Source organism: Chaetodon trifascialis, chromosome 16 (genome assembly GCF_039877785.1).
Source record: "Chaetodon trifascialis isolate fChaTrf1 chromosome 16, fChaTrf1.hap1, whole genome shotgun sequence".
NCBI classification, from domain to species: domain Eukaryota; kingdom Metazoa; phylum Chordata; class Actinopteri; order Chaetodontiformes; family Chaetodontidae; genus Chaetodon; species Chaetodon trifascialis.
The window spans coordinates 10,421,552-10,442,505 of record NC_092071.1 but is presented as its reverse complement, the minus strand read 5'-3'; the positions used below and the strand labels follow the sequence as shown (position 1 = coordinate 10,442,505).

At 45.1% G+C, this 20,954-nt stretch overlaps 2 protein-coding genes across 4 annotated transcripts; one reads left to right on the top strand and one right to left on the bottom strand.

Annotated features, from left to right (window-relative positions):
- The first annotated feature begins 193 nt into the window (after window positions 1–193).
- LOC139344450 (septin-5-like) lies at window positions 194–6,118 on the top strand. 3 transcript variants are annotated; one of them, XM_070982634.1, is made up of 13 exons: window positions 194–335; window positions 860–885; window positions 2,013–2,399; window positions 3,510–3,606; window positions 3,788–3,874; window positions 4,174–4,297; window positions 4,527–4,661; window positions 4,778–4,895; window positions 5,126–5,227; window positions 5,307–5,403; window positions 5,526–5,688; window positions 5,810–5,921; window positions 6,001–6,118. In XM_070982634.1, the coding sequence occupies exons 1-13, from the start codon at window positions 290–292 to the stop codon at window positions 6,070–6,072; spliced, it is 1,566 nt and encodes a 521-aa protein (XP_070838735.1). In that variant the 5' UTR covers window positions 194–289; the 3' UTR covers window positions 6,073–6,118. The 3 variants fall into 3 exon arrangements, with proteins under 3 accessions (XP_070838735.1, XP_070838736.1, XP_070838737.1); XM_070982635.1 differs by lacking the exon at window positions 860–885 and having other exon boundaries at window positions 260–335; XM_070982636.1 differs by lacking the exon at window positions 194–335 and having other exon boundaries at window positions 862–876.
- A 461-nt stretch (window positions 6,119–6,579) lies between these two features.
- mntb (MAX network transcriptional repressor b) lies at window positions 6,580–20,954 on the bottom strand. Its single transcript, XM_070983033.1, has 6 exons — window positions 20,609–20,954; window positions 16,514–17,108; window positions 16,368–16,409; window positions 16,064–16,175; window positions 11,315–11,507; window positions 6,580–11,195 (listed from the first exon to the last, which is right to left on the bottom strand). The coding sequence occupies exons 1-6, from the start codon at window positions 20,679–20,681 to the stop codon at window positions 10,375–10,377; spliced, it is 1,836 nt and encodes a 611-aa protein (XP_070839134.1). The 5' UTR covers window positions 20,682–20,954; the 3' UTR covers window positions 6,580–10,374.

Below are 20,954 nucleotides of genomic sequence, written 5' to 3'. Positions count from 1 at the left end.
TTATTATTGTTATTATGATTATTAGTAGTAGTAGAAGTACCAGTAGTACCACTACTAATAGTAACTGTCCTGCACTTCCGTCCTGTCAGTGGGTTGTTAGGGGCTGTAGCCTCTCGTACACTCTGCACGTCAGAGCAGGAGGCACTGAGCAGAGCGCTCTGCAGCCTGAGCTCAGTCCAATGCATGGACCCACGCACACCACATGCCTCATCGCATTTTATTACTTCTTGTACCGTTTGGCATCACAAACATACTAGTTTCACTTTCTGCCTGAGAAGCCGGCAGCGTCATGGAGCACATGTCCTCTCCAGTCAGGTTCCGCAGCAATAAAAGAGGTACGTTTTTAACTCTGACCGGCAGCATTTAAACACAGCCAGGCTGCACCGCCGATTTATTACAGCAGCCGATAGTGTCTGTTATATGTAGTTCTGAGATAACTTAAAAATCATTATAGCAGCCCATAATATTCCTGCAGGGATTTGTTTATGCATGACACTTGTTTTATTGTTGGGTTCATGGTAACCTTTATGCACCTGATTTACTGTGTATATGGTCAGTATAAACCTGTACGTGTGTGTGATATAGTCGATAGATTACCATTCAGTGTTTTTATACTACTTTAAACGTGTAGTGCTCAATTGTATTTTAAAGATTTTTTTTTTACTGATACCAGGAGGGTATGGTTAAGCTAATTACTCAAGGACTAATACTGCCATATAGTATTATAAGTACCATATTTTTTCTTCTCATCATCCAGTTTATACAACAAGTCTGTCTTCATTTATATTTCCTTTTTTACGAACTATACATGTTTTCACACATTCATATGTCCCATCCTCTCTGCTCAAAAAAACTGCAGCGTTCTCAGAAAAGGAGGTACGACAGGTTTGTGGACTAGTTAACTAGTTTAATGCTAGTGTTTATAGCTTGTATTTGTGTGTGTGTGTGTGTGTGTGTGTGTGTGTGTGTGTGTGTGTGTGTGTGTGTGTGTGTGTGTGTGTCTTTTTAAGAGTTAAATCTCCAACCCCCCCCACCCTGTTAGAGCATTAGAAGCTGGGTTAAGCCTGCTGCAAAGCTTTGTGGGTAATGAGAGGTGACAGGTAGAGGGACGCCAGATGAACCCTGATCAGGCCAGGAGCACTACCGGCTTCGTTGCTCCGCTGTCATTAGACCAGGACAACAGGATGATGTGAGACTGGAGTAATGTGCGTCTCCTGTGAAGCAGATGTAGACGTTAGGCTGTCCTAGCTGCTTTTTATAGCAGGTGGAGTGGGGAAATTACCTGTGAGGAGGCCAAAGCCACTAGCTATGGGTACATAAACTCCTGCTTGAAGATGCTCATTTAAAACGATAAAAACTCTCACGTCGGTGTAGTTAATATGTCGAGTTTGACCCCAGTGTTTACTCACCTCCAACTCCAGATTGTCTGTTATTTGTCTCCCTGCCTTTGCCTTGACAGATGGATGAAGGTCTCTGTAATGGTATAATGGGATCAAAGATCAGGGCTAATTAGAGAAGAAAGGTTGTAGTCAGCCACTACAACAAAAGACAAAGAAGACTTATCCTATAATAGACTCAGAGAGCATGGCCCTGACAATTTGTCAGTGAGTGTTTGTCTGTACACCTGTAGTATTATCACAGGGCCATGTCAACAATTTATTCATATATGGCATCAATCATAGGATACATGCCTATATTACTTACTCAACTTGTTCATCTTGAGCTGATGATTTGAAAATAATAAATGTCAATTGAAAGAAGCTATAAAAAAAAGCAAAATAGAAATAAATGCATGATTTTAGTTCTGCTTGCATTTTGAATAAAAATGGTGTTTCATCTTTTCATTCCTCCTAAATGTTAATCCTCAAATATTTATTTTAACTGTGCCATCATTTTTCCAAGCAATTAAAAAAGCCAGATTAACTTCCTTTTTAGTTTAAAGTGTGTTTTATTTCTGAGACATTTGATCATCCATATAAAACCATGTCCACCTCTGCTGCTTCCCATCCTAGTTGTCCAGCCTGTCCATTGACGACCAGGAGGACACTCAGTTTCCTTTCGCCATGAGGGATCTGCCTCCTGTCTCACAGCCTGGTGACCAGCACCAGATGCCGGGCCACCAGGCACCAGTTAACCATGAAGCAGAGGAAACTGGGACAGCATACAACGGGAGACTCCCCAGCCTTCCCGGGACTCCCCCTCTGCCCCATCCCATCCCCTGCCACCCTGCTGGCTGGCCGACAGTCCCTCCCAGACCAAATCGTGTGAGACCGGATGCAGAGTTTCAGCCCCTGCCACTGCGGCAGCTCGTGTCTCAGGTGTCTATGGACTGTCCATCCAGTCCGGCCTCACGTCCACACAGCCCCTGGGGTCGCTTCGACCCCTACGACTCGCCAGACGTGAGTGCTTTTGTTCTCCTATGATGAGTGTGTTGTTTTTTTGTTATCCATTATCAAGTTTTTTGCTTTTGTGATGTAGTTCTTTTTGAGTGCTTGGAGTTTGAGAAGAGCAGCATTTGTGTGAATGTAATTGTCTTTGGTTCCATAGAGGAAATGATATGTACTATGAATACAAACAAAAAGAATGAAGCAAAACAAGGTTGTGTGAGCTGAATTGAACCACTGATTTCAAAAAAATCTCAAGAATTTGAATCAATTGATCAGACATCTTTTCAGCCAATCTTAAGATAAGAGATAAGATAAGATATATCTTTACTAGTCCCACAGTGGGGAAATTTCAGGTATTACAGCAGCAAAAGTGAATAGCAAACGTAGAGGGCATCAGTAAAAAGGACATTAAATATCAAACCAAACATTATAAACAATATAAACAAGAAATAATAAAATATGAACAAACAATACTGACATTGCACATTGATATGAACATTGCACATTGATCTTCTTCACACATCTCTAAACATTTACCCCTATTTCCAGATATACTTGCAGCTACTTCAAAGTAGAACTTCATGTCGATGTGGTTAACAAGTTTTAGACCAGAGTTATCACCTCTGTTCAGCCCCCAAAGGCCACCTTGTATTGTTTCCTTGACTCGCTGCTCTGTCCTCTGATGCTACTTCGTCAGAGGGAACATGATGCGCTGCAGTATCGTGTTCACTAAGCAGTGTATAAAGATTTTAAGTAAATACTGTTTTTGCTACACCATAGCAGAAATCAGAATGTATCTGTGGAGCTTTGATAGGGTAATTGATAACCACCGATGGCTTATTCTTTAACTAGTGCTGACATTTCTGGCCTTTTGATGCCCTTTGTTTGGCCTGTACTCGTTCTTGTAACAGAAATGCTATTTCATGCTGTAATGTGTCAATACTGTAGCATGAAGGAAGTAGTGGAGATGGCACAACTGTGTTGAAAGAGAAAAAAAATTGCACTAATATCCGAGTATTTACCGTAATATTTGAACTAATAATTTGGGTTCACCTATCAAATCCTATTAAATGAAACAATATCCACATGCACACATGTTATGTTTGTGTTTTCCTTCTGCAGGATCAGGACAAGGAGTATGTGGGTTTTGCCACATTGCCCAACCAGGTTCACAGAAAGACTGTGAAGAAAGGTTTTACATTTACGCTTATGGTGGCAGGTCAGTCCTTCAATATCTCTGCTGACAATCAATCATGAGTAATGTGTCAGGTTTCTCAACTGCCATATGTGCTGAAAATAATTATTTAGAGTAATACAGTTGTTGAACAGTTGGATGTGATGTTTTGCTTTGTGCTGCTTTAAGAAACAGGATTGTAGAGTCTCTCTCTTTCTCTCTGTAGGGGAGTCTGGCCTCGGTAAATCCACACTAATCAACAGTTTGTTCCTCACGGACCTCTACAAAGACAGGAAGGTTCCTAGTGCGCAAGGTGAGATCAGTTGTATTATTTGTTCACGTGTGGTCCATGTGAAAAAAATAGGAAAGTAGCTGAACCAGGCTCTGTAAATGTATGGTCTCTGTAGAAAAACATTACATTACTTTTCAGGTGGAAAATGTCACACCACTTCTACTTTCTGACCTTAATGTATGTGCGTGCATGCATGTGTGCTTGTTTGTGTGTGTGTGTGTGTGTGTGTGTGTGTGCTCACTTTGTCGTTCATGTTTGTACTCACTGTTAGCATGGTGCCTGTGCAGCTTGAGTTACTTCACACATGTATGTGTCTGCAGAACGCATCAATCAAGTAGTCGACATCGTCAAACACACAGTTAGCATCGAGGAGAAAGGAATCAAACTGAGGCTCACTATCATAGACACACCAGGCTTCGGAGATGCCATCAACAACACAGAATGGTGAGGTCATCAACATGCGCCTGCAGACTCAAACCAGCTTGATCCAGACATGACACAGTGCTGCGTTGGTGGCACTGCTGTATTATTGGTCATGATTGAAATTTGGAGCAGAGAGGTCATTAAGCAGACTTCAATTCATCACAAGGAGCACTGAATACACTTTTATTTTGAAACCGTTCTGCACCAGGGTTGTTGTTTCACTCACAGAGATGTCATGTGTTTGCAACAGCTGGAAGCCACTTGAAGACTACATCGACCAGCAGTTTGAACAGTACTTCAGAGATGAGAGCGGGTTGAACAGAAGGAACATCCAGGACAACAGAGTCCACTGCTGCCTCTACTTCATCTCTCCATTTGGCCACGGGTACAATGACAGCATGTCAGACAACAGTTACTGCAACAACCTCATCTAAAACGTGTTCAGTATCAGTTCTGCATGTGTGTACTGACACACATACATGTATGTTTTTATCCAATCAGACTTCGACCACTGGATGTGGAGTGTATGAAAGCCCTGCATGAAAAAGTCAACATAGTTCCCATATTGGCCAAAGCTGACAGCCTGACACGCACAGAGGTCTGCAGAAAGAAGATGCAGGTGTGAGATCAGAAACACACACATTGATCTGAGACACATGGCTGAAGTCACAGTTTTTTTGCTACATTAACTGTTAAAAATTCAGCGTATGTCAAAGAGTACTTCAGTGATTTACAGCCATGCTAGCAGCACAGCAGTGCTTTTTAGCTGATGGAAGTGTCAATATTTTTATTTTTCTCTCTGTCTAGTCCTCTCAAATGTTACTGTTTCACTGTGTTCGTCTATTCCAGATCAGAGAGGAGATCAAGCAGTTTGGGATCAACATCTACCAGTTTCCCGAGTGTGATTCAGATGAGGAGGAGGACTTTAAGAAACAGGACCAGATACTCAAGGTACTTCAGCTGACATACTTGAAATGTGGTGTCTCCATGTTAAGACTCACAGTGTTTTTGTTTTTGCTTTTCTCTGCAGGAGAGCGTCCCGTTTGCAGTAATTGGGAGTAATGTTCAGGTGGAGAGTAAAGGTCGCAAGTTCAGGGGTCGTTCCTATCCCTGGGGGGTGGTAGAAGGTATTCCACAAACACACACTCAGTAGTTGTAGTTTCTTTAGTTTTAGTGTGGTTTTATGTGACTATTGATACCAAATAAAAAGCAGCCTGAGCCAGTAACATGTTGTCATTGCGTCGGTCAGTGGAGGACCCAGTTCACTCTGACTTCCTGCTGCTGAGGAACATGCTGGTCAGGACACACATGCAGGACCTGAAGGACGTGACGCAGGAAACACACTATGAAAACTACAGAGCCCAGTGCATCCAAAACATGACGCGCATGGTGGTGCAGGAGAGGAAGCGCAGGTGGGTGGGGCCAGGATGCAGCTGGACACGGTCTGATTGATTGATTGAACACACCTCTTGTTGAGACACATCCTCACACAGATCTTCTTTGTATGTTTGCTTGTGTGAATGTGGATTACAGTTTGCTGGAGAAGCATCGAGGGTTGAGCGAGGCGGATTTTCCCCTGCCGCTGGCCGTCGTTGACCCCGTTGACGCAGAGAGGGAAAGACTCATCTTTGAGAAAGACGAAGAGGTACGTTTCACTCTTCGCCTCACTCATTCATTTAGTCAGTAACGGAGGTAATCACTCTTTCCTTTACTTCCCTCTGTAGCTGAGGAGGATGCAGGAGGTGCTGGAGAGGATTCAGGAGCAGATGCAGCACAGCCAGAGTGATGGCTGCTGATTCTCCCATAGGTCCACAGGTGAGGGGGCACACGAGGAGCGCCCAGGAACACAGACAAGGTCCTATTTGTGAAGCATTGTACAAACAGGATGTCAGCCATATTGCTTTAAAAAAAAAACCAAACTTTACTCTCAAACTCTGTACAGGCATGTTCCAGCATTAAGCAGTCAGTCAGTGTTGTGTTCAAGAGCACTTCAGCAGCTCCCACAGGTGGACTGACCTGTGATGTGTTCCAGGACGTCTCCTTGATTAGAAACCCTCATTCTGATGTAACGCTGCCATCTAGAGGTCATTTAGTGACATCAACGTTGGGTTTTAAATGTGCAAACATTTGTTTTATTACTTGTGAGTAAATTGTTTTTCATCGTAAATCGTTTTTGTATTTTTAATCATCACTGTTTCGTAATGACAAGTCCAAACATATCAATAAAAAAAGCTTTCTAACTGCAGCTTATCCCTGTTTATGTTTTAACACAACAGCATTAAACACAGGAGCAAGGTGTGTTGTAAATGTAATAAGATTTATTAAGAATCTTTATTATTTCATCAGCATAATTCTTCATCATTAATATGTTGTATCCATTATCATCATTGTTATCTTAAACAGTGGACAGTTAGATCTAAAAGGCAGCCCAAAGTGTACAGGCGATATATAACTTAAAACTTTCTCCATAGGGAAAACATGTTTTTATATTCATATATAATATCAATGTAGCATGAGGTCCAAGATCCTGCCCACGTTATACAGTATTGTACATGGTCCCAAAAAAAAACAGAAAACAAAACCTTTAAACAAAAGAAACTAAACGGCGATCTACATGCAAAACAAAACCATAAAGAAACAAGCATTTTAAAATTTGAAGATACATACACTCATATGCCAAAACGTGCATACGATCACAAATTTACAAAACTTTCATACGTACATACAAATATTACAAAACTCAAATTGAATATTAGACATTATTATGTTATCAAGATAAGAGCAACAACTTTTTTTTTTTTTTTTTACTTTTTCCACTCCATGTCTCAGTCCAACTCACAAAATGGAAAACTTAAAAACATAAAAAACAAAGAGGACAGTAAATCTTTGTCTCTTCCATTCGCTCAATGTGTACGTGTTCTGCCAGAGTTGTCACAGTGTTCAGGAAAACTGAGTATAGGCACACACGATAGCACCCAAACAGGCTCATACCGTAAATCACCTCTGTGTAAAAAAACATAGCTTGCTTGCTACACACACACACACACACACACACACACACACACACACACACTTGCACACTCTCTCTCTATCATGCACAGGGCAAATTGTATAACCAAAACACAGCCATGCTACAGGTACAGTAGGATTAATTATAATACAGAATATAAAACATATTGAACAGTCACATATACAGACATAACACAGAAACAGCAGAAGAGGCGAGGAGCGGATCCACGCGGCTTTGACTACATACACATACACAGACAGGAGATTTAATGGTGTGACATGAATAGGCTGGCAAGACGGCTGTGAAGCCATGAATGTTTTGAGTTCGTGCACATGAACACACAGAAACATAGACGCACAAAAAAAACACAAAGAAAAGGGGGCGTGACAACATTTAGAAACTCATTTTCTCCAACTGATCTTGGGACTGGGGGCAGAGGGTTTAAGCTGTGGTGGTCGATACTGTCAATGTCAAAGCATCGCCTCGCTGCCAGGGCTGCAACTAAAGATTGTTTTCACTATCCATTAACCTGCCAAGTCTAAAGCGACGTCTTCAAACTGCTTCATTTGTCCAACCAACGGTCCAAAACCCAACGACTCTTCATTTACTGTCATAAATGTTATAAAATCCAAACGTTTGAGACGCTGGAAGCTGCAAATGTTTGACATTTTTGCTTGGAAAATGACTGAAATGACTCATCGATTATCAGAATGGTTGATTCATTTTCTTCTGATGGACTAATCGTCGCAGCTCTCGTCGCTGCCATATTACTCTTCATGAAACTGATCTGAGGCCTGACCAATACTTCCTTCGGTCCTTTTTAAATATGTCTTGTGCTATATCCAGACTTCTCAAGACCGTGAGAAAATGCATCTCTCCGACTTTGACCAAATAAAAAATCTTAACTCGAGCTTTTCTGTGGCTTTCATCCAAACTTCACAATCTTCCCAGCAGCTGGACTTCCCAACTGTAGACTCGGGTCAGGATCATCTCTCCAGTTAAGGTTTTTTTTTTGGTTATGACTGTTTTCAAGGTCAAGAGCGAACTTTTGCACTTGTCGCATCTCTTTTCATTTTTCCAAAATTTAAAGGCCCATGCAGGAAGTTTGCAGTTGTGAGTAACATCAGTATGAGGTCGGGGACAAGGCAGCAGAGGGAGCTGTTGCATCAGAGTGACGAGGATGAAAACCTGTATCGCCTGCAGTGTTCAGGGAAACACTCACAAACGTTATGAGAGCAAATAGGTGGCTGTCAACATCTTTTCTGTCTTTGCAATTAAATCCAGGCGTTTGGGATACACGGTCTATAGCAGGCCTTAACTGATGAACAATCACATTAAGCCAATGTGATGCGCAAGCGAACACTGCTGGGAGTTCGGGAATTATTCTGGCTGCCTTCCTGAACTTTGTTGCCCCAGAAATCACCAGCGAGCACAAAGACTTGACAGGAATTGATGTACTCAAATGACAAATGTGTAGATGTACTTTATCATGTTGTCCAGACTGCTCTGCATTGTGTGCACAGCAGGAATCAAATCAATCTGATGGTCCAAGAGCCTTTAACGTTACTGGTAGATTTAACTGTGAGTGGGCTTTTCATTGTGGGACAAGTCATCACACTAAAACAGGAAAGCATCATCTTTACGCATTTAACATGTACTCGACTTCCTGTTTCAAAGGAAAATTTGGGCTATTTCTAATCCCAACTTGGTTTCCTGTCTGTTTCAGGACTTTCTGACCGCTGAGCTCAGACTTGTCGCTCTACTTTTAAATCTGCAGTTTGGTGGTTTCCTACGAGGAAATCCAAAGCCTGCGTAATAACCAGCAGGCAAAGGTCATGTTGTCTCTCGAAATGACTTCTCCACGCGGCAGTTAAAAACAGATGCTGCTGGATGTTCAGCAAACCAGGCAATCACTGCTCTAATTCTTCCCCTTTAACCGTGCCTCTCATTTCTGGAGTTGTTCCATGTTTGGAGGGACACGCCGCTGTTTTGAGTGGCCCTCCAAAGGAAAGCCACAAGGGAAAGTGGATACATAACTCCACTGCTGAATAGGACACTTGGGACAGAAGCTGATGGCAGAACAAAAATCACATATAAAGGTAATGAGGTTGCATCCTTTTCCTTCTTTTTTAACTGCAAACTGGATCCAGGTTCATTATTGCACTCTTCATTCTTTCTTTTAAACTATTTGCAGGGTGTTTGGTGCCAAGTTCAGTGGTGAGGAAGCTTCATTTAGAAGGACGATGGAGAGGGTTGAAGCGGCCACTTCATGGAGCAGGTTTATGCTAGGACTGGGGGGGGGCAAAAGTGAGGGGAAAAAGAAATCGGAGGCAATATAGATGAGGAACTTCCCTGTCAGTGTCCCTGATGACAACCAGTGAAGAAGGTCAGTAAGTGACAATACTTCAGCTCTATTTAGCAACTATGTTACAAGGTCTGCCCTGTGTGTCATTAATTCAGATGAGTAAGACCACTGAGCTGCCTTCTCCTCTTGCCCTCAAACACACAGCGACATTACTTCACCAGAATGTCCCACATGACACGGCATGAATATATGAATACAAGATGGACACACACACTGTATCACCAGGGCAGCAGCCTAACGACAAACAACTCTCTCTCATGCGTTTGCCCTCAATGAGTGAATGAAAAGTTAAGGTAAATCCTGGATGCCTGAGTGTGAACTGAGCTTATTATGTTAGTGCTTCTGGTTGTAAAGGAAGGAAGGAAGGAAGGAAGGAAGGAAGGAAGGAAGGAAGGAAGGAAGGAAGGAAGGAAGGTAAAACAGAGTTCCTGTCTTTGCACCACAGACAAACGTCACAGTCTTATTTTCACTAACAATGGCCTGACCCACTGACTCTGCTTTAATGTTATTGTTCACAAACTGACAGAGCTGTGACCAAAACATCTGGACATATTCATTGCAAGTTGTCCAAAACACAGTTGATGTTCTCCTCTTGTAAATTTCCTGTGTCTGTGTCTCTGCTCGTGATTATTGGTAGGAGTGTGAAAACTCGTCCAGAGTTTCTGAATCCTTGTCTCCTCGTGTCTTCCTCCCATCAGTCCACCCCAGCAATGTTTTACTCTTTCAGGCCAGTTTGAGTGTGCTGACAGGGAAGGTTGGGACTGTAACCATGGTGACAGGGTTGAGGACGGCAGCCTGTCCAACCAGCTGTGGGTGGGGGGCCAGCACAGCTGTGGGTTTCCCTAGTGACGGGCTCCCCTGGCTCATCACGGCTGCGCTGTTCACCTGGGCTCCGTTAGTGTTAGCTTGAGGATTGGCCTGGACGTGCGGCAGGGTGTGATGTGTGAAGGTGTGAGTGATGTGGCCCACCATGGTGGGCTGGGAGACAGACACGCCCTGGGGGTAGAGAGTCGGGAGGTGCGATGACAAGGGGCCTCCCAGGTGAGCCACAGGGTGGACGGTGATGTGTCCGATGGGCTGGGCGGCTATCGGCTGGTGAGTGGCGGTGGCAGCTGGAGCTGCTGCGATTGGCTGTGGGGTGGAGGAGGTGGGCCCAGGTGACGGGGCGATGTGTGTCAGGTGCTTGTGATTGGCTGGCAGGCCGTGATTGACAGCCTGGATCACAGATGGGTGGGAAACCGCGGCGTGAGCGATGACTGTAGGCTGGACTTGCACAGCTGGGGGCTGCACAGGATGAGCCGGCAGAGGAGGGGGCGGACCTGGGGCTGGAGCAGGGACGATGGCTTGAGGTGGAGGGGGAGCTGAGGGGGAGGATGTAGTCAGGACACCAGAGAGAGGCAGGGTGGCGTGCTGGATTGACAGGTGAGAGGTTAGGAGCGGCTGGGCTTGCAAGATGGGAGGTGCTGGTTTGGGGAGGGAAGCAGGAGCAGGAATAGGAGCGGGGACATCATCGTCGATGTCCTGCTCAAAGTTGTCTTCTCCTTCTGCAGACCAGAGAGGAAACAGTTAGTCATCATGACACGATCCAAGAAACAGTGTCATGTGTATGTACTCTGTGTGTGTTCCTGAATGACTGTAGAGTTGCTGCATTCTATCCCTGTACCTGAGGCAGTGGACGTGGAGGCCTGGTCGTCCTCCGGCTGGATGGTCTGACGGAGGACTCTGTCGATCTCGATGACATCCATGCACTGGCTGAGCTCGTTCTTCAGCTCTGCCAGCCGCTGCTGCGTAGCGATCTTCTCTCTCGCCAAACGCTCCATCTCGTGCTCGTACTCCTTCTCCTTCCTCTTCAGAGTCTTCCAGGGGAGACAAATACAGCGCAGTCGATGAGGATCGCTAGCACATGTAAAAACACTGCAAAACACTTCCAAACTCTGACAAACAATCATGGTACATTTCAGAATATGTGACTGGTATGTAGTTGACACGTGCACTGCAAATTCTCCAGTAAACGCCTGTTTTTAGCTGAGGCTGCCGTCTGTGCGAATAAATAAAGCCCAGAAAACAAATGTGGACAAATATTTATTACAATTGTTCACATTATCTTGGAAATTCTGCACAATCCTGATTTCCACCAGTGCAAACAGTCACTCAACCTGTTGCTCTGACTTCCTTTTTACAGGTTCGTACAACACTTTAAGAGTAAAATTCAAACATTTTTCAAGCACTTTCGAGGTACCTGAACATATATGATGACGGGTGTGTTTCATTTCACGCATTAAACGATTTTTGGTTTACAGGAGTGACTGTGTCAATGAAACACCAGATGATGCTAAAAATAAAGCATTTTTTTAAAAATAGTTTATTCGAACCTTGAAAACATGAAGGTTAGAATAAGCATTTCCAAACTTTCAAGACTGTGTACAAACCATGTTGTTAACAAAAACTACTGCCCTCACCCACTTAATTAGGTGTGATCAATATTGCTTTGCTGGGTTTCCCCTCTGTGTTAAATAATTCAAAACTTCCTGCAGAGGTTTCCAATAAAAGTCCGCCAGTAGAAGGATTATGTCCCATGAAATACTGGAAACGTGTTAATATGAAACAGATGGAGGAAGCGTTCAGTTTGCATTAATAGTTAACAACGGCAAAAGCCAAACAGTGGCAGGTCATAAAACAGGGAAGCAGGTTAATAAAATGTATTTTTAAACACAGGGGAAAAAAGAAGCAAAGACTTGCTCTGTCTCTCGTTAATAAAGACCCGGGCCGCTAACTGAGAATAAACCTTACGTACGCAAAGCTAGAGGCAGTGTTAAATGTCTCCACTGCAACAGGAAAAATAATTCACACTAACTCTGCGTGTTTGTCTGTGTGTGTGCAGTCTTGACCACTCCCACATTCAACCCAGCTTGCACAACCCTGAAACACAATGTTCTCCGTGCAGGAAGGCATGCATACAAATTCAAGCATGTTCACGCTGCCTTTGTTGGCGTCCCTGACTTAAGCCCCTCCTATTTCCTGGATATCAGGCTTGTTTTTTTTTAGAGAGAGAACGGGGTCAGAGTGGGAGTAAACGTCCTGCCATGTTTCATTACTCAAGTTCATCACCATCCCATAAATTGTGATGTCACTGAATCACTGCGTTGAGCCACATGCGGCTGAATTAAAGTCTTCAATCGTCGCACAGCGCTGTCATGCACTGAAAAGTGAGCTGCATGTCTGTTTGTAGTTTTACAATCGAAATGAGGAATAAAAACAAAGCGGGAGACACAAAACGAAAACTTGAAAGACAGACAGAGTGCAGTTTTCCAGCCCCACCACGCTGTCTCTGTGACCCAGTTTCTGTGTGGGTCAGCTGACGCAGGAACACCAAATAGTATGACGGGCTAAGGACATTAACACAGATTACTGGCGAGGAATGAGGGAGCGGGGGAGGTAAAGGAGGAAAATGGGTGGGTAAAGGACGGCAGAGGATGTAGAGGTGAGAAAGGAAGGGGTGAAGGGATTAGGTTGGTAAACAGAAACCAGTCACGGTTTTTACTGTGTGCAACTGGTTGATTTCATTATGTTACTGGAAAACAAAGGATTGGACATAATTTCTGTAAAGAACAATTCCAAACACATAATTCTTCCACAGGACACCGTTTACCCTCTGCCTCACACACATGCCCACTTTCCTCACTGCTCCCTTGCTTGCAGTCCACACCTGCTGAACTTTGCCATCTCACAACAGCTCAACGTTTCTCACGTGACCTCCTCCCCTCTACGTGCTTCCACACATGCAGGCTTCTCCCACAGTCGGTACAGTTTAAAGGGTCGTGAGTGAAGAGGGGGTGGTTTTGGAAATAACAGCAAATCAGCTCGAGCATTTCCAACGATTACGTCCTAATAGTCTTAACATCTGACGACAGAGTTAAACCATACTGGCGGTTTTGTGTTAATAGCGAGTTTCTGTCGTTCCAAGGAAAGTTTTTCCAGCTGATTCACGTCTGCTGTTTCATGTGTGACTATAACGTCTATTGTGTGTGCTCCATACGCACACTCACTCACTACACTCCCTCTACATGACTTTCGGACAAAGCGTGACACCACTGACACACATACACACCCAACAAATATTCATGGAAACACAAACATTACCTCGCCCGCGCCGGCCACAGAGGAACTGCAACTGCTTATGTGTGTGCGCGCATGAGCCCCCCAGAACATGATTTCAAGGTCTTCCCATACAAACCCAGACGCCATTAGGCCTGCGGCAAATCACCAAGGAAACAGCTGTCACCCACAGCAGTTTCCTTGGCAACCCCATCCGTGAGGATTTGGCTGCTTGAGCGGCAGCTTGTGAAAAAACATAAGGAGCAATCTAACTGGGTGAAGCACAGGGGTAATTACATGTAAGGAGTGATGTGACTGGACGTTTGCCAGTCGGGTGCTTCAGATCACTCCCGACCCACGCCCCCTCCTCCTCCTCCTCACTTCCATCCCACACTCCCTCAACACCCTTCCCCCCCTTGTTCCCCGTCCTCCTCCGCTTCATCTCTGCCTCTTTTATCCTTCCTCTTTCAACACGTCCCCTCTAATAAAAAAGGTGAAAATGACTCGATATTTTGCCCTAACGTGTCTCTGCATTCATCACGTATACATCCAGGTAGACGTGTGATCTTCACCAGGTTGATATGAGGACAGGGAATTTAAAAAAGGAGTGAATGGAGACACTTGATGTCCTGAAATCTCACATCGGTAGTCCATCATCCACAACCACTGACAACAGATCACTGGAAGCAGAAACTGATTGGTTTACTCTTGACATCACACACAGACACGCACCACCTCACACACACTAACTCATGCAGACAAACATGGAGGAACGGACTGACTGAGGTGCCCCGGCCACCTGCCGTCTGTTGCTATGGTCACCAAGTGTTCTGATCGCAAGAGACAGCAGGGAGACGCAGGACGAGACGAAAGGGAAGGAAAGCTTGAATCAGACGGATTGAAGGGCAAAGAAAATCTGATACAATGGTTGCAAATCTGCACCTGTTCCACCACCACAACCATGAAACACTGTTGCACCGCTCCATCAGCGCGCCCGGTACCTGACGCCGTCCCTAAAATCTGCCGCTGCAGAGCACACCGGGGTGGGTGAGCGGCGGTGATGTCATCAGGCTTGCGCTAGCCATGTGCTCAGATCTCACATGGCTCCGAGAGAGGGAGCGAGAGGTTGCATGAGGAGAGGTACCAAGAGAGGGAAAAAGAGGGGGCGAGCCACTGATCTACGATAAAAACCCACCGATGATATTCTAGATCGCAGGAGAAGATGCCGAAGCAGGAGCATGGAGACGTATACAGAGCAGAGGCTGGATGCTCAGAGTACTGCAGCTGTGTTACAGTGTCTGTTTTCCAAATCAAATTTTTCAGATTAATTTCACGACTGACTTCATACAAAGAAGGCATTTGACTACATAAAAGTGAAAAACTGTTGTTCTGTTGTCATTTGTTTGTGAGGCTGATGAAAGGAAAGATTTTTCAAACATGAAAACTTGAGTTGTGCAGTGTAGGTTTCCTCACCAGCACCCTGCCTCTGCCTCATATCAAACCCATCACCACCTCCTGTCAAAGACTGCCTCCAACCCCTCTGCGCTGTGCTCCCTGCAGGCTGACCCAACGTCTTGCAGCCAGTCTTGTTTTGAACAAGCTCTCGCAACTCACGGCCTAATTTAGCTGCTTCCACTGACTCCCCATCGCATATTCCATTGAACTCAATATCATGAGCTTCGACTTCACAGAAAAAAAGAAAGAAAGAAACACTGCATCTGGCTCCAGGCTGCAATTCATTTCTGCCACAGTGCAGAAATCCTCCCTCGTCTACTTTCGTAGACTGAAAACTCACCTCTTCAGGGTGCGCAGTTCCCTCCCCCACACCACCTTCAATAATGCAGTGTTCCTTCTCTACACAATTTCAATATGCTACAAATCTTTCCCCTTTCCGGTTATTTAGCTGTTGGGGGAAACCAGCACCTTTTCTTTTTGATATGACATCACAGCAGGATGGAGTTACACAACACTTCCAGTAGACAAGAATCTCACTAAAACATCTCAAATGTAGCCTAATGTCCTCAAGAAAAGCAAACTCCAGAGGAAAACTTTTGATTTATTCACCACATTTTTCTAGGTTGATTCACTAGGACTTTGTGGATACCATATCATAGTCACATATGGCGTAACAGCATTAAATGTCAATAACACTGGAGCGCAGCCTGCACTGTTTCCAGAGCTGAACCAATCAATTCAAGACAAGAGAAAGACTGAAATAACACCAGCAGTACCCGAAATATTGTCAGACCACGTCAGTATGTAAAAGCTCACAGTCTCACCACGCTGGAAAAGCTGAGAAAAGACATTCAAACTCTACCTGTATGTAACGCAAAGCACTGCGAAGAACGCTGAGGTTGGAGGTTTTCTTCTCATCGACATTCGGAACGTTCTTCTTCAGCGTCTCAAAACACTCTTTGAGGTGCGCTCGCCTGAAGGACCAAGAGTCAGAAACGAGAAGGAGTCACAGTTTTGATGTGTTCGTCATGGGCTCGCTGTCTTGGAGAATATTCACCATTTGTTAGTAAGTCAAGCTAAGCTAAGCTAAATAGGACTGCTTTATTTATTTCCTGATGAATTAACTCTAACTGCAACAACGAGAAGTTCACATTTTGGTGACTAACCTGTTCTTCTCCAGTTTATTATGCACCTCTCTGGTCCCCGCTCTGGAAACACAAAATAAATGATTAAATACAACAATAAATCAAACTATACTCTAACTGTACATCACCTTTAACACACACACACACACACACACAGATGAACTGACCCTCCTGGTCTCCTCTTCCCTTCCATCCCCCTCATGTCCTCCATCGTCACTCCATTAGGCCGCTGCTGAGATGTGGGTGGGGCTTGATGTGGGACCAATGCATGTTGAGAGCCAGAGCCATTAGTGCTGATGGAGGTTGGGTACTGAATCTGAACCTGAGGCTGTGGCTGGCTGGACTTTGCACCAACCAGCTGCTGACCTGTCTCCACCTTCATCTGAGGGGTGCACAACAGGTGAGGAGAGGCTGGCTGCTGCTGCGCCTGCTGCTGCTGTGGAGGGGAGGAAGCGTTCTTGGCTGGCGGGGAGCTGTTGAGCGACGTCGCTGCCGCAGCAATCGGCGTTGTAAGCGGAAGGGTCGGGACAGAGGGTGTCGCAGTAACAACTGGGACCATTGGGATGACGGCGATTGGGACTTGAGGAGGCGGGAGAGAGGGGGGCGGAGGGGCGGGAGGGTTATGCGACTGCTGGCGGTGAATGTCATCGCCCCAAGTGATGTGGTTGGCTCTGACTGGCTGAGACAGCGAGGTCACAAGTTCCACCCGCCTTGACTCCGCCTCCTTGTTGATGAGCTCCTTCTCTTTGCGCTGCTCCTCCTCTGTGGGAGAAGAAAAAAGAAGACGCACAAAGGAGTAAGCAATGGAAAATAATGGATGCCACCAAGAAAGGTAGATGGACGAGATGTGAGAGACAAACAGAAGAGACAGACAATTGGACAAAGTGCACTGTGCAATGTAAGAAAAACTCATGTTTGACCACTTCTGGTGGTTAAATCTGTCTTTCATGCCCTCAACATACATATACATGACAAACCCGATGCACCCGACACACGTCCGTGCTGAATGTGGACCAGCCCTATGTCCAGCTGTCCATCATTAATTACCTGTAATTCACCTTCAGGTGATCTTAGTTGTTTCAAAGGTTGCAGCTAATGCGGAAAAGTTGTTTTTTTAGTGTTTCCCAAAGTCCAAGATGATGTCCTTAAATGTCTTGTTTCGTCCACAAACCAAAGATTTTCAATTCACTGTCATTAAGGAGTAAAAAAACCTGAAAATATTCACAGTTAAGAAGCTGGAATCAGAGAATTTGGACTTTCCTTTAATTACTCAAACCAATTACTCAATTATCAAAATAGTTGACAATTAACTAAATAGTTAACAACTACTTGATTAATCATTGCAGCTCTGGCTGCTTCACAGTTGTGCTACAGACTACTGTCTCAGAGTGGACGTCACTTTGTTTGTACAGTGAACATCTCAACACTATATGCACACAAACACATAGACATAATGATGTAATTGGGGGGAATCAGGTGGTGGGGTGGGGGACATAACCACAGTGTCTGCATCCACTGCCTGACTGGGAGAACACCCCTCTGTCTGGCCTGCGATTGGACCGTTCCAGCACCGAGCGTGCTTCCACCCCTGGCCTACGTCAGGGCCGTCTGACCAACAGCAGTGGACTGCTGTAAGGGGCCGCTCTGCTGGCTCATGTAGAGCTGGCACAACGACAACACAGAAATAAAGCACCGATGTATGGCAAAAAGCGAAAAAGAGCCCCCCCTCCAAAAAACGAATCACAGGGTAGGACGGGAATGTTCCCACGCTGTGCTCATGTGGATCATGCAGGAGCACACACACACACACACACACACACACACACACACACACACACACACACACACACACACACAGAAGCACATCCACACACTTAATGATGTGAGCGAGTAGTTACTCCACACCGTTGCGAGCAGACTCAAAGCGATGTGGAAAGCCCTCAGTTACCATGGAAACAGCAACATTAGAAACAGGAGAAGATCCCAGGGATTCCTCCGACCTGCATAACGCCAACACACCGCCCAGCCATCACCACCATCATGAAGCTAAATAGAAACACCACCCGCCAGCATGCCCTGGCTGGGTGTTAAGTAACACTTTTACTGCTTCTCACACGAAACTACAAAGTAACTCCTGATGACGTAATCCCCCTCTCAGCCAGGGCAATAGTTCAGCTCGGAGAAGACCTGCCCAGCTACAGTCATCGTGACATACACAACAAAACTATTACTCTTCTTCATGTGTTAACATACCTTCAAACTCCTGCTCCCTCTTTTTGTCAGCGTCATAATTTGTTTTAAATACAGTCGGACGAAATCTTATTATATGTGCAGCTGAAACAATTAACTGATGGGTTAGTCGATTGACAATTAAAAAAATCAACAATTTTGATTACTGGGGAATCGTTTCAGTAATTTTTCAAGGAAATAAAATGCCAGTCATTCTGTGGTTTCATATCTTGATAGCCAACTGAATATTTGTTTTGGACTACTGCTCAGAGCAAGACATTTGAAGAGTCAAGACATTAAACAGAAGAATCTATTCATCAGTTAAATCAAGAAAATAATTATCTGTTTCAGCCACAGTAGTGCTGAGGGCAGCAACCAATGATTATTTTCATTGTTTGGTTTGTTTGGTTGTTTGGTCTATAAAATGTATGTTATGAAAACAGGTACTGATTAATAACTAATCCACCGATGTTGCAGCTCTAGTACTGAGACAGAACCAAAATCATTATTACAGAGTGGTCTCCAGTCATGTAAAGCAAAGAAAGTCTGTTCATTGATTTGAACATCAGCAACAGTTCACATATGTGCTGATCAAACAGCGTTGGAATAAATCCTTTATAGTATCATGACTACGCTTTCAACCAGGGGTGAATTCCACAAAGAGCAGCAGTAAAAAATAATCCCACATGCAGACATAGAAGTCGATATCAGATCAGAGTATGCTAACATGGGCCAAACTGTTTTCCTAGCCTGTGTAGTACAAGTCTCCCCACACACACACGCACGCACGCACACACACCATGCTCCAGATTGTCAAATGCACGCAAACGTAAATTACATAACTTCTGCATTGAGGGAGGCTGGGCTGGGGTGGGCTGAACACGGACACTGCCCTACTTACCCCCCCTTCTCTCTCTCTGACCCGCCACTGTCAGTAGTCTGAATGGGAAGGGCGGGGACGATTAGTGTGCGCGTGTGTGTATGTGTTTGTGTGCGCGTAGGTGTGTATCTGGAGGAAGGGGGGGGGGGCAGTGTGCACGTGGTCGTTGTGGGCGGACCCTAGCACGCGGTAGGGTAAGTATGCGGGGGGGAGGGGGGTTGATTTGTCTGACACGTCATCAGAGGGGAGAAACACAAAAAGCAGACCCCCTGTCCCCTTTTAGTCAGGCAGTGATCATTATTTCGATTGACAACTCGTCGGTTTCGAATAAAAAGGAGCAACACAAACAAATATTCTGCGTGTTCGCGCGCAGATTACAATACGAATGGGACGGGGTGAGCGCGTGAGGGCCCGCCCCAGTGTGTGTCATGAGATAGCTGAGCAATGTCAGGGTATTATGTAAAGAGCAGCCTCCGCTCGCCACCGCCCTGCCGGTGCTCGACGGACAAAAAACTGTGGCAAATCGATTCTGACGGGGCTCTTTTACCACAGATATGGGGAAACTCTCCTGAAAATAAAACTCTCTGATCACCGATTTTCACAGATTTTTTATAAACGCAGCTGAGCTTTCAGATGAATATACTGCATTAAAATGTACACTCTACAGATAGCTGCTTCATAATAAAGATACAATAAATAAATGGACCACGATTACTGACAGGAACTCCTCTGCTGTGTCTCTCTATCTCTCTCTCTCGCGCGCACACAAACACACACACATACACGCACGCTTACGGTGAGTCACTTGAGTGTTGAAACTGTCACACACACGCCGAGAGCGCGCAAAGTAGTTCGCAAAACAACTTTGACCGTTTCCGCATTAAGGAAGACAAATGTGTGCAATAACTAACCACTCGGGAATTGCCGATAGTTTGCAGTGACTTCAGGCTCGTTTTTTTTGGCATGAACCCAGGGCGAAAAACAAAAACTACAAACGCTTCCGTTCATCATAGGCGGGTCGGTTGAAAATGCAAGACCAGCCGTTGATAGTAACGGGATACGGTCATCCAAAAGGCAGTTTAGGACGTAGCACACGCTGTTAATTGGTGTCATGTAGGTTCAGCACGATGCGCCAGTCTGCTGTTCAACTTACCACGTGTGATCTGTTGTTGCTGGGCTTGCCATTCCAGATATCTGGCCGCCTCCAAAAGTGTATCGATGCTCATTGCGCGTAAACCCTCACGGCAGGCGACCCGGTGGCCCGGGACGGAAGGAGGAAAAAGACCGAGGGGTAGGTAGTGTCCCGTTAGGAAGCGCCGTGTGCACGGTTCACACCCGCAGGCCCGAGCTGTTCGTCCCCTGTGTTTCTCCTGAAGGCAGACGGGCGATTTTTAATCCGGCCGAACGGAAAGTAGATCCTCGCATACGTAAAAAATAGGATTGCAACAAGATGGCGATGCGAGCACGGGAATACACACAACAAGGCGAGTCGTGTTCTC

Excerpts from the sequence above, each read along its gene's own strand:
- LOC139344450 (XM_070982634.1), top strand. The coding sequence starts at position 290 with ATGGAGCACATGTCCTCTCCAGTCAGGTTCCGCAGCAATAAAAGAG. Across the intron at positions 3,875-4,173 it reads GAAGGTTCCTAGTGCGCAAG|AACGCATCAATCAAGTAGTC; the intron begins GTGAGATCAGTT and ends ATGTGTCTGCAG. Across the intron at positions 4,662-4,777 it reads ATCTCTCCATTTGGCCACGG|ACTTCGACCACTGGATGTGG; the intron begins GTACAATGACAG and ends TTATCCAATCAG.
- mntb (XM_070983033.1), bottom strand. The coding sequence starts at position 20,681 with ATGAGCATCGATACACTTTTGGAGGCGGCCAGATATCTGGAATGGCAA. Across the intron at positions 17,109-20,608 it reads GCAACAACAGATCACACGTG|AGGAGGAGCAGCGCAAAGAG; the intron begins GTAAGTTGAACA and ends CTTCTCCCACAG. Across the intron at positions 11,508-16,063 it reads GTGCTTTGCGTTACATACAG|ACTCTGAAGAGGAAGGAGAA; the intron begins GTAGAGTTTGAA and ends CTCCCCTGGAAG.